The sequence below is a fragment of the Andrena cerasifolii genome, chromosome 2 (assembly GCF_050908995.1).
Source record: "Andrena cerasifolii isolate SP2316 chromosome 2, iyAndCera1_principal, whole genome shotgun sequence".
Lineage (NCBI taxonomy): Eukaryota > Metazoa > Arthropoda > Insecta > Hymenoptera > Andrenidae > Andrena > Andrena cerasifolii.
The window spans coordinates 8,003,049-8,015,807 of NC_135119.1; the positions used below are offsets into that span (position 1 = coordinate 8,003,049).

General features: G+C 47.6%; 1 protein-coding gene across 13 annotated transcripts in view; it reads right to left on the minus strand.

Annotated features, from left to right (window-relative positions):
• Nucleotides 1-12,759, minus strand: part of Dlg1 (MAGUK family member discs large 1) — a 279,659-nt gene that overhangs the window by 129,496 nt on the left and 137,404 nt on the right. For all 13 annotated transcript variants that reach the window (XM_076807305.1, XM_076807301.1, XM_076807309.1 and 10 more), the window contains one exon: nt 11,642-11,677. In XM_076807305.1, coding sequence (XP_076663420.1) covers nt 11,642-11,677 — 36 coding nt within the window. The remainder of the gene's footprint in view (nt 1-11,641; nt 11,678-12,759) is intronic.

Here is a 12,759-nt window from a genome sequence, read left to right on the forward strand (position 1 = left end):
ATGCTAACCCATAAATATCGCTAATCGTCAGAATATAGATTGAACCATGCGAAAATTCGCCAAATGAAATAGGCCGGTATTCATAGTCGCTACTTATTCTTAAGCAAGTGCTTAAGCATGCGGCATCCTCTACTAACCTAGTAGCTAATAAGGGATGCCGAATGCTCAAGCATTTGCTTAAGAATAAGTAGCGACTATGAATACCGGCCATAGACCCCCTAACGAAATTGCAATTTAGCGACCCCTTTCTATTTCCTGCCACCTACTCGAGGCGTTATTTGCCCATTTAATAGATTTCAGTTGGTCCTATCCGTAGTTACCAGAAAATCGTAAAATATGAAGGACCGCGCGGTGTAATTAGAAACGACTGACTGTCGATGATATCACGTCCCTTCCACCCGAAAGGTTTCGCGGGAGTTTAACGTACGGTTGCAAGGTGAAAGTGCCCCGGCCGGTTGAAAACTCAATCTAAAGGAAACACGAGACCCGTTGCATAGACTGGTAATTTTATACGAGTCAAATGCATCATAGATTCAGCGTCGCGATTACGGTGACACGGAGTCGTATTATGCTCCCCACGGGGGCGGCCTATTTTCCTGCGGGCCCCGTGCGCCGCGTTTATGTCTCACGCGAGTGCAAGATAATTGAGAAAACGCCGGGGCAGGCGGGGTAGGCCCGTCCTACTTAGGTCGGTTAACCCGAATCGCTCTGCAAATAAACGCGGTGAATTATTCCTCTGTAGCCCCGACGTCACGTGCCGCGGCTCGTTTGATTATGTAATACGTAATCGGCAGTGCCGATGATAAGTCGTCGCCAGCGTGCACGTGAGGTGTGTAAACTTGCGCAACCCTTTTGTACGAATAAATGAAGTGGAAACGCGCCGTGACGCAACACGTTTGCTCGTTTCACGCTCTACACTCCGCATAAACACAATGTCAATCATCAATTCGCGAATAATTCTGCTCCTCTCCGACGTACCGATGCTTACGATCCACTCGCGAGAGCCAGTCCTTTCTAGTAAGTTTGACTCGCTCCATGTCCGATGGCGGTTGCTGCAGAGCGTGCCACCTATTTCGAAATCGATCGAAATCGATTCCAGTCGGCCGCGAGAAAGAAACTACGGCGGGGAACGAACGATACACTCGGGAGCCGCGAGCTCCCGAAGTACGAGAGTCACGCTATCGGAGTAAACCGAAAAGCAAGGTACGAGCAAAGGTTAGTAGATGCTCCCGTAAAGAGAATGCACTCGCCGGATCGACCGGTGAACTGTACGCCCTGGGCGATCGATCAGTGAAAGTACCGGGGCACAAAGTGGCACACGAGCCTCGTCCGACTCGATATCTCTGTGTACACATGTATACAGGGTGTTTCAGAACTGCGACCCGAGACTTAACTGGGCGACAGACTACGTGGAAAGGAACGAAGAAGTCTGCTTCTTGTAGCAAACACTTTAAAAAGTTCAATAACGAAAGGTAAGTGTAATAAAAAGAAATAGATACACGGAGGGAATAATACAGTCATATACAGTGACTCGCATTAATATTCGGACACTTTTTAAAATCGCATAACTGTTTTAGAATTGGTTCAAACGACTTGAGTTTTTTTGAGAAGATAAAAGGATTAGTTTGCTAAATGACGTATTTGGTCGTTTTGAAAAAAAATGTATTTGGTCGGAATAGCGAAAAGAATAGTAAAGGTCGATTTTTAAACTTTTTTTTGTGAGCATGTAATGAAAATTAAAAAAAAAACCGTTTGTAGATTGCAGTAAGTTGTATAATCGCGAAAAATCCCGAAATCAGCGATTTTCGACCTTATTCTGGGACCTTTAACCGATTTTGATGAAATTTTAGGCACGTATACAACTTACTGCAATCTACAAACGTTTTTTTTTTAATTTTCATTACAAGCTCACAAAAAAAAGTTTAAAAACCGAGCTTTACTATTCTTTTCGCTATTCCAACCAAATACATTTTTTTCAAAACGACCGAATACGTCATTTAGCAAACTAATCCTTCTAGCTTCTGAAAAAAACTCAAGTCGTCTGGACCAATTCTAAAAAAGTTATGCGATTTTAAAAAGTGTCCGAATAATAATGCGAGTCACTGTATAATTCATCTAGAACCACATAGATACCAAGCAATAGATGTTCCCTCCAAAATTGCACAAGAAGAATGTTTTAAGTTCCAATGCAAATAATCGGTGCACCACCCTGTATGCATGTCCGTACATATTTTTCCGAGCGCATAGCAAAAAGCGATACTACGCTCCCACGAAAACCTTGTGTATACATTTTCCTCCTCACGTACAGCGCGCTTGCGCCCCGTACCTGTGCTTGCCGGCACACACACGCGCTTACGTCGTAAACAGGTTGTCCGTCCGTCTCACTCTAGTGCGCGCGAAGCGTACTCCTGTGCAGCATACCGCGACGAATGACGACGCGGATAAGGAAACTCACGTTCGCGACGCTTCGATTTCCACGTGGACATACGTACACGTACACCACACGCGTATGTTGTCCCTTCGCCATCCCTTTCGCCCCCTACGATCATATCGCGAACTTTAAATTCCACCGCGGGGACGCACCGTTCGCGAAAATAAAACTGATCGTTCAAACAGGCAGTAAACCCCCAAAGAAACGAAATGTACTGTTATATCTGGTGTCCTTCGTGGCTGCCGCTGGCGCGCCACGTAACGCTGGAAAACGTTACCGTAGCCTCGCGACTAATTCGTTTCTCAGAACGTTCTAATTACGCGCGCATTCTGCCGTTAGTCGCGAGGAACAATGCCCGTTCGAGAACGACGAGTTTCCCCCGATTTCCCGACCGCCACGTGGTGTTCCCTCCGCACAGCCCGCCGAAAACGACAAAAAAGGCGGCAGCCGAAAACTAACATCACTTTACCTTTGACCGTGGAAGACCACTGTGGCTCACGCGTCACGCATTTAGACAACGGCCGGACGCACTCGCCTAAGACCCAAGCGACACGAGGTCTTGCACTCTCTCTTATTCGGCGTCAGTCGAAAATCACCGCGTATCGAGACGCCCCTGGCACAGACGATTCTCGCATTCCACGGGAGACAGGGCACAGACACACTCGCACTGCCGAGAAACAGGTTGCTCCTCTACCGTTCGTCTCGCTCCGCCACGAATTTCTTACCGCCAATCGGGCCGCGAAGATTTCCTGGGAAGGAACGCGCGACGCGTCGCAGATACGCGGAAGAGGAACAAAGGACAGGCGCGAATGTCAATACGCGCGACAGTTTCCCGGCCACATAAACAAGAGCGGCACTGGCTCTCTAGCTCGTACGCGCATCTGCCTTCCCGTGCAGGTCTTCCCCCCTTTGTTTACCGCGCGGTATGGACAGCTCCACGTCTCTTTATCCCGCGGCACTGGCTCGGTATCGCGGCCGGACGCACCGGGCCGGGCGAGCAGAGGTTAGAAAATCACGCACTGTCGAGGAATGTCCGCCGATCGACGGTGGTTGTCGCGCAACGAATGGCAGACGCGGTGACGTTTGGCGGGCGAGCTAGTTTCCGCGACAGTTCGCACGGGTTCGCGTGACACGGTTACACGGCACTGCTGTAACGCCGATTAAAATCACCGACGCACCGGTTGGGAGGTTAGGTCGCCACGGACGCCTTCCTCCTCCACCTCTCTGCCGCTTTCTCTCTCTGACGCTAGCTTCGGTCACGATCGTGCACTCACCGAAGGAACGCGCCGCGTCCAACCGACGGAACGTATTTCCCGCCACGCGACACGTACTGATTTCCCGTCGATACCGATCGAACTAGCCGAGGGCCGCGGATCGAAGGAACGCTCGAAAATAATACGAGCCGCGCGCACGCAGAGAGAGGGGAAACGTCAAGAGCCCTCGTACGCTTTACCGAACTGGCCGTGCTCGGGCCTCTTTGCCTGCTGACGTCATCGCTCGGCCGCCGGCATGAACCTCGCTGCACGCACGGAGAGCGCCGAGCCGAACCCTCACGGATCTGCACGAACCTGCACGATCGTCCTCGCGAGAACGGCGCTGGGCGTTATCCAAATAAACTTTTCATCCGATTATTATTCAGACTTTTACCGAGCGGTTTCTTTCGCACGCGTTCATCGTTTAATGGCCACAGTTCACTGAGAAGCTCGCAATCAGAAAAATTCGTGAATCATAGCTAGTTGAAGTTCGATCACAAAGTTCATCGATCATCGATATCTCGTTCCCCTTATCCGATCATCGATCCAAACACTGCCATTTACGAAATCGTATTCGTACGTCGCTCGCGCCTCGGCAATTCGACTATTTGAATCTCTAAAGCAGTGACACGATTCTTGTTTCGCGGTAACGCGGCTCCTGTAACGGCAACGGGAGTTGCTGAGATTTATTTTCACGGAGGAGTGCGCGCGTTATTATTTTCGCACGGGTTCGCGACACTTGAATCTTTTTTTGTCCATTATTTCGAACAAAAAACGGGCAAGCTGCACGGGAGTACTCGGCTTCTCTACCGCGTGCCTTTCCATTCACTCTCTCTCGCTCCTACGTCTTCGTCCGCGCTCGACGAGGACATACTAACCGTGCAGAAGACGTTCGTCCGTTCGGCGACGCCAGTTTCGTGCCAGGCCGATCGCGCGAGGTCGCGCGGCTGTTTTGCGGTCAGGGGGAAGTCGAGATAGATACGGAGATACCGCTTCGGGCTCAGTTGTAATGATAGAGTTTACACGAATTTCAGAGGTTGCCTGCCTGTGCATTACTCTATTTCGACATGCTTTTACGCGTTACCAAGTCGATGAACCGTGTTCAACCAGCTTCGGAGTTAATCGAACGTCTGCGCAGCGAAACTGGAATTTTCGAGCAACCGAGCTCATATAGAGTGCAAGTTACTTACGGGAATATATTCCAGTCTATACAACTGGCTCATCCCTAACCAGAACCGATCTCTGCGTATTTAAAACTAATTTCACGAGAAGTAACTCGTTTTCCCTGTAGCTAATTTCGCATGTAGCGTAACGCCGCGTTCACTCCTTTTGTAGTAGCGTAATGGTTAAACTTTCTCCGCGAGATAGCCGGGCTTATCCAATTAACGGATGGATAAATAAATTTCTCCCCGCGTGTTCGTGGTTTTAAGAAGCCCAAGTCTCCTTCAGAGTAAGCGTATTGCAAAACAGTGGAGAAACTGATTGTTTCTTACTCCCCGTTTCGGTAGCAAGAATGTAGGTGCCTACGTCCACGTTCGCGGATATGTTCCTTTCCCTTTTAACGAACCCCGTAATGGGCAAAAATTTCTATCGCCGTTGTTGCGCATACGTCCCATCCGCCGGAATTCAAACGCAACTTCTCGCGGCAGAAATGTCCACGGATCCGTAGTCGCCATTGACGGACGCGTGACGCGAATCAAGAAACTCGTTTTAATCTAATCTCGGGGGAGAACTGGGGGGGGGGGAGGACCTGGGCCCCGTTTGAACGTACGCGCGCGCTTCGACTCAAGGAATTCCTTTTCGACAAAAAAGCCTGCCGTGAAACGAGACCCCTTCGGATTCTTTCAACTCCATTTCACGGATCTCGTATGTAAAAAAAAAAAGGGAACAAGGCCTTCGCGATTCGGAGGGACGTTCAACGACCACGTTCGAACTCACCGAAGAAACGAGTTTCTTCTAACTGCACGTTCAAATCCAGCAAGCCGAGATAAGACGCGGGTGTGCAGCGTGTATGGGCGCACTATGATTTCCCCTCGCTCATTTCCCGTTTTCCGCGGCACTTGGAAGTGTCCCCATTTCTCCTCTATCCTTTTCCCAGCGAGAGCGACCGCTTCAACTCCCCCTTCTGATTGCTCTCGAAAAATAAATACGCTTAAAACCGAAAGCGGTCAACGCATTCACGCCGTCCGCCCTTTTCTCCCCGGCCGCTTCGGGCCATATGACCTGGAAACTTAAACGAAACCTTTAGAATTTCCGGGGCAGGCAATTCCGCCGGCGGTGCATTCCGTATTTCGCGTGCGCGGAGCACGTCGTTGAACAATGGCAATGTTTATTGCTGTCTGGCCGGGCGCAATTTGCATTTCTCTAACGGGCTTCCCTCTGCCTCCGCGAGCCGAAATCGCGTCGATGCATCGAAGTACGCCCCAGCGTTTCCGTAACGCTTCTCCTTTGAGCGCGCCCCTTTTAGTTGATTCCCGACCGAATTTCCCTAACCCAATAGGGAATTGCGTGGAGTGGCTCAAACCGATATTCGGAATACAGGCCCGCACGAAAATTGCCGACCGGCGAATCACGGAGCTGCTTTCGTTGCTTCACCCGGCCCCTCCGCCCTTTTCTCCACGAGCCAATGATATTCGGCACGAATCGATCCGGTGAATCGAGTAGAATAGAAAATTTGATCACAAGTAATCGAGCTATCGAGTCCGAGCTATAGACTCCGACCTTTTCCATCCCCAAGACGAGTAGAAACAGCTTTTAAAATTCCGCCACTTATTTCTGGCACACCCTATGTATCCACTTAATTACTCCACAGTAAGGCGGGAATCAGAACTGTAAGTGACACCTATGTGTCGCAGCAGCTGCACACAGAACTCTGTCGATAAGCCACTTGTCGCTTGCCATCCTCGGTACAGTATAAGCAGGTCGTCCTGTTTTATGCAGGAAACTGTGTCAAGCCCAGTAAAATCTTTGCTGCTTAAATCATTACGCAACGCTGAATGCTACTAATGTTCGTTTTACGTCATAATTACCTTGCCTAGCTTTGTAATTGTTATACAATTTGATCGCTGCCTGGTTACCCTCAGAATTTATTCGTGGAAGGAAGGGGAAAGGCGGAGGGATTGTGTGAACAAAAGAAAATAATAGCAACGCATAACAATTGGTATCGTGGTTTATTGCATCGAACACAACGGAATCCGGAGGAGAATGCCGAGGTGGATGCTGGAGCTTAATTAGTGCGTGTCGGGTACTGAATGTCACGAGCTGTTCCATTTCTTTCTCGCATTTTCTTTTTTTTTTTGTTTTGTCGGAATTCGTTTGTCCGCGGCTGAGTCTCACCAGTCCCTGCGTTCCGTACGACCCTAGTAATGAGAGAAAACAAAAACACAAAAACAAAAAAAGAGAGGAGGGCAGGAAGTTAGCTGCCGAACACCCTAGGCTAATCTCTCATAACTGGAGTGGCTCATTTGCGGCAAGAGTCGCGAATGCTCATCGAGGAAAAGAGAAGAATGAAGAGAGAAGGGGATAAGTGTAGAGCGATGCGTGCGCGAGAGATGTAGCGGCCGCGGCGGCGGAGGATAAGGGGTAGAGAAAGCTGGAGATAAAGCAGGAAAAGGGTGGGGTGAGTTAAGGTAATTGGCACCAAGCCCCGTTTCCCGTGTTAGTTACCGCGAAACATCGCGCGCGAACAGGATTCTGAAGGTTTTTAATGCCGTTGAAGCGGACGAACCGCCTGGTCGGGAATAATGAAGCTGCGGTCGAAATGTATTTAAAAGTAAATCCACTGATCGAAATGGATGCGGACGGAGCCGGATTCGCGAGGATGCGTTCGTTCAACATTTAGAATGATTCAGGTTAAATGAATTCAAGCACCGGCACAAAGTGAAGCAGAGACAATTCCCCTTAGCTTAGACTAATTGCCAACTCTATTACATCGTTGAATCGCCCTGGTGATCACTGGGCAAACAATTCATTCCTCGGGAATATTTAGGAGCTAATTCGCCCTCGCGAGTCCGCCCTAATGCTTCGAGCACTATTCAGTAGGGGCGACCCTCGATAAGCATCCTCCCGAAGAGGGAAAAGTTAAGCGTGAAAAGAAGACTCCATCGCGTGAAACGGAGCGAAGCAAGCGAAGGTGGAGCACAGATTTTTATCAACTTCGTTAGCACAGGTCTGGAAACGCTTCCTTTCCAAACTAGAAACCATTTTTTGTCTACGGTAGAGCTTCGCGCGAATACGTAGGAAAGTTAGTGATGCAAATTTCAGAGTGAATCTGTGCACGGAACTATAAGAAAGAGGAAACCTTCGTGAAGTTCCAGAATGTTTTCGCTAAACTCTCCAGCAGGCGAAAGGTGTTGATACCTCGAAAAAGAAGCGTTAACGGACGTGCAGCTGTATGACATTTCTTTATCCCCAAGTTGAGTAGGGTAGACCGGGGGCGGTAGTAACACTTTGACTTTGGAATACGCTTACGCAAGAACTATTACAGTTACAGGAACAGTTTTTTTTAACGAAAATGTTACTTACTTATCTAGCATTATTTGAGCCACAAGAATTTCGCTGTATGTCAAGTAATATGCCGGTTATTAATAAAAAACGAGAAGCGGAGAAAGTGTTACAACCGTCCCTGACCCCGGGTCGGTTTTAACACTGCACGGAGTCGATAGTAGCACAAATTTGACTTTACAAAATTAAAATATTTATTGATTTTAATTGTAAGAATATATGAAAAAAGTAAAATTCTGTGTTTGCTTGTGCTGTGCTGTAGGACTCCATGCAAACAAAACAATATTATTAATCTGTATTGTCACTATTCGGTTCTATCCCGGAACAACCGACCCCGACTGCCGATGTTACAATCGCCACCGAGCAGGTTTTTGAACTTAAATTATAAATTTTGATTAACGAGACACTTAAAAGTGACAAGTAACGATCAGTATTACTTTAAAAATGGCCAGATTAAATATTTAAAAAATAGAGAAAACGCGTACTTGCAAAGGGAGTATTTATATTACAATTTTAAATCAGTAAGGAGAAGTTACTTTAAGGTAACGAAAAGTTATTTTCTTCACTATGCATGTCTATTGTGTATCTATACTTGTGTATTCGAAATGTCATTCTTCATCATATATCCAAAATTTATGTTAATATCTACCACAGGTTTGGAGATATTTAACGTGTTACAATCGCCCCCGGTCTACCCTACAGTGAGTTGGCAAACGTTAGTCGCTTATTCCTAAGAAACCCTGCACATGCAAAATGACATTTGAATGCTTGAGTTTCTTACAATTCGCCACAGAGAAAATTCCTATCTGATTTCCCAAAACAAGCAGCATCACGTTTTATGGAAATATTACACATCTCAGGCAACGTGCTCTGATTTGCCGACGTGGTACCGCGTACATCTTCATGAAGGCGATTTCATCCGAGTTCGATGAAGCCCACCGTGGCAGCCCGATCTCCATGCGCGCTCGACAATTCCCGCGAGAGCTCATGTCCGCAAATATCAGCGAGATTTCGTTCGGCGTCAGTATTTTACCAGCACGGAGCCTCCAACGAAGTCCTTTCTACGTCCGACAAGGAAATGATTAGAGATCCGCGTGGCGAGATTTCCCAAAAGAGCTTCGTAAAAGAAGGGCAACGGGCAGGTGGAAATATCGACGCAGCGAGTCCGCCCCATTTTCTCCGAAACAATAAAACAGTTCGTAGGACAGTCGCGAAGATATTGGAGAATTTTGCAGGAGTTAAGTCTACCCTAATAGTTGTGAAAGGAAAAATGCTTGACTGAAGGATTTGCTCGAAGAGAGTTTTCACGAGGGGGAAGAATCTCGAGGCAAAACTCTTCGCCGTGAACAAAGGACGAGGAAGAGTCACCTGCCTTATATCGGTACAAAGGGGACAAAACCTTCTGAAGGGTGGCGTAGTGGGTGACGTATTGTGGATATTCGAAACAAGAAGACGGAAGATGAAACAGACCCCCTCCAGGGTAGACGCTATTGAGAAACGGCATGGTTCGTTCGCGTGTCTATGGCAAGAACCATCGACCGGAACTCGATTCCCGGCGACGCTCGCCGACATTATGAAAATCTTGGAATATTGAAATTCGAACAGCGTCATCGCTTCGAAGATAAATCTTATATTGGATTTCCTTCTAACTCCTTCGCGTAAAAAAACAGTTCGCTCGAATAGGACGGAGGAAAATTGATTTCCATTCAGCAGTGTTAAACGAAATCAAACGTCGCCGACAATAATCGTTGAAATTAATTGAACGTTACGACTAAACTGACTAAAGGATTCGACAATCCGGGATCGAAATGACGGAGCGATTAGTCCGCTTGTTCCCACGGATGTTCCGACACGGTTGGCAAACCCTCTTGCCCGAGATAAATCTCGGGGAAGCATTACGGAAATGGGAGAGTGGTCGAACTTCTTAACAAAGAGTTCCACGGATAGCGGAGTCTATAGCGGTATCAAGGTTTAACGAATCTTTTTAAATTCACGGCGCGCGTCCTCTAACCACTTGGTCTCGTAGTTTTCTTCAGTTTCCTTCCTCCTTACCCTTTACCCACACCACGGGCGGCTTCTTCCGCTCCCGTAGTCTGAGCCTGTATCGGCGTATCAGCGTGGGACAGAGCCCTAAGGCGAGAGTAAACCCGATTAGACGGTACACTAAATCTCATTCAACCAGCCTTCATTGTTAAGTGCCTCTACCGTCTTTCGTTCCTCGTAAAAAGCGTTCCACGAGCGCCCTGAATTACCAAGCGATGCTCCGTCTCGCGGAAATGTTCTTGTATTTTTGCCTGTTCAGGGAACTTTTACGGTTCGCGTCCCTCCGTCGCTGAATGGCCAATGGCGAGGAACAAATTGCGCGCTTTAACGACTTGTCCTCCGAGCTGTCGATATTTCTTACTCTGGTTTAGAAACTCTGCCTTCGACCTACAGTTTTAACACAAGTAGACAAAAGAATATGATCCTTCAGTGCCCCATTCATTATAACTGACAGGTAGATGAGCAGAGATTAATTAAGTGGCACGGGCCTCGTTTGAATACCACCCCGTCTTAACGAACTTGATAACGAAGACGTTAGTTACTCTAAGGCATCGATGCGCAGCGCTACAAGAAAGATGGGGATCCTAAACGCACCGCAAACTCCAGTGCCACGAGGGTGCATCGATTAATGCGTAAGAGGCATTACTGGGGAAATTCCGCGGGCTGCTAAATATTTTCACAGGCGGTAGTGCAGCGCCGACTAATCGCTAGTACTTAACGAGGAACGTTGCAACCTTGATGCGCCTCTCGTTGCAACGATCGCGTCATTAAACCGCACCGCCCTTAATAACGAAGAGATACAGAGCGCGCTGCAACCGCGGTAACCAGATGGTAAGGGCTCGAATCGTATGCATCACTGTCGAGCAAATTGCTTTCGCACACCCCCGCGCGCACTCTTTCTCTTTCGCTATCGCTGCGCTCCTCTCGTTTGATCATTCCTGTTACCACGCGCTAGCACCGCTGGGAACGTTGCGCGATACCGTAATATGCAGCGGGCTCCTTCCACGAAAATCCATTTTCGCGTTCCGAATTGCCTTAATTCGCTCCTCGCTCTTCGAAGTACGATAAATGGTTTGTGGGGAGAATACTATTGTGAATCATGCCAGTTTTGGTTATCAGTATTATCATTCAAGACCACTGTTATCAAATAACTCAGGTGAGAAACAAAGACATGCAACACACTCGAGGCTACAAATTCCGTCGTGTTTTCGAATTAATGGATGCTATCAGAAATTGTTAAGGTTCGTGATATTGAGAGGAGAACGGAAGAGTGTTGGGAAGGAACCCGTGGCGAGATAGAATTCTATGCGTATAATTAAAGCGTGTAACGTCTGAAGGGAGGAGAGAATAAAGCTGCGTGCTTAGGGCGAAAGCAAAGCAATGTCAGGAAACGTAAGCTGTGAATGCTCACCTGGTCGCCGTCGTGCCCTTGCCAGCTGTCGTGACTCTGCAACAGAGAACAGAATATGAGTATAAAGCTGCGAGCACACGAGGATGTTATAACATTCGCCTTTTGCTTTATTAACCAACATGTTTTTTTCAGCGAAATGCACAGCAGAATTTCGGGATATGTTCATGCCAAATGTTCCGAAACGTATTTTATGCGCGGCAGAACAAAGAACTGGCGCGGAGTCCACCTGCGAACCGACCACATCGTCATCCAATTTTCCACTCTACTGTCCCTGTCCCTGTGACCCCGAGATTTATACCACAAAATTTCGCCTGTCACCATTCGCGTGATTGCGCCCATGAAAAACCGTGGAGAATGTGGCGCGCGGTGTCGTCGACGCGTAAATTTCGAATCAAAAATTTTTCACTGTAATTTCGCGACAATAAATTCAAAGGGATGCGTCGATCTTCTCCGAGCACGTCTGTCTTAATCGCGTACATAAAGTTTTTAACAACTGCTGCCCTTTATTAGTAGAATAATCTGCTCGTGATAAGGAGCACTCTTTTCTTTCGGATAAACCCGCGATTTCGCTTGGAAGGTCGTAACTCTGTTACGGTTCATTAAATCGACGTAAATAATATCACGCACTGTATAGACAACCGTTTTATCGGACGCGGAGGTCGACCAGTGTCGGAAGTATAGGGGTGGCCCTCGGTTAATGTTCAACCACCTTGTTAGATTTATGACGGCAATATAGGCGTCATGGAGCACGATGTGCTTTGCACCCGCGCGTTACACCGCGATCCAACACAACATTCGCTACGACATATATTTCGTATGTTCGGTAGGGACTTAAGGGGGGTTTGCGCCTTGTTGGGCCGAAACATAGGTAATTCTTTGTGAATTTTTTCTGCAGAAACGGTTCCATAAATTAGATTAAGGTTTGGCAGGCTGTTTTATTGTATCTTGAGCTATTGTTCTGAATTTTTGTATGACAGGGAAAAAAAACATGGCAGATACAAAAAGAGCGTTGAAAAATAATCGGGTGGCCCTGGCGTTGGCGAAAAGTACTGTAAGGTTTATCCGAAACACAAAAAAGAAAATAGATTCTTAATCTATATGAATGTGGTTATCGGTGG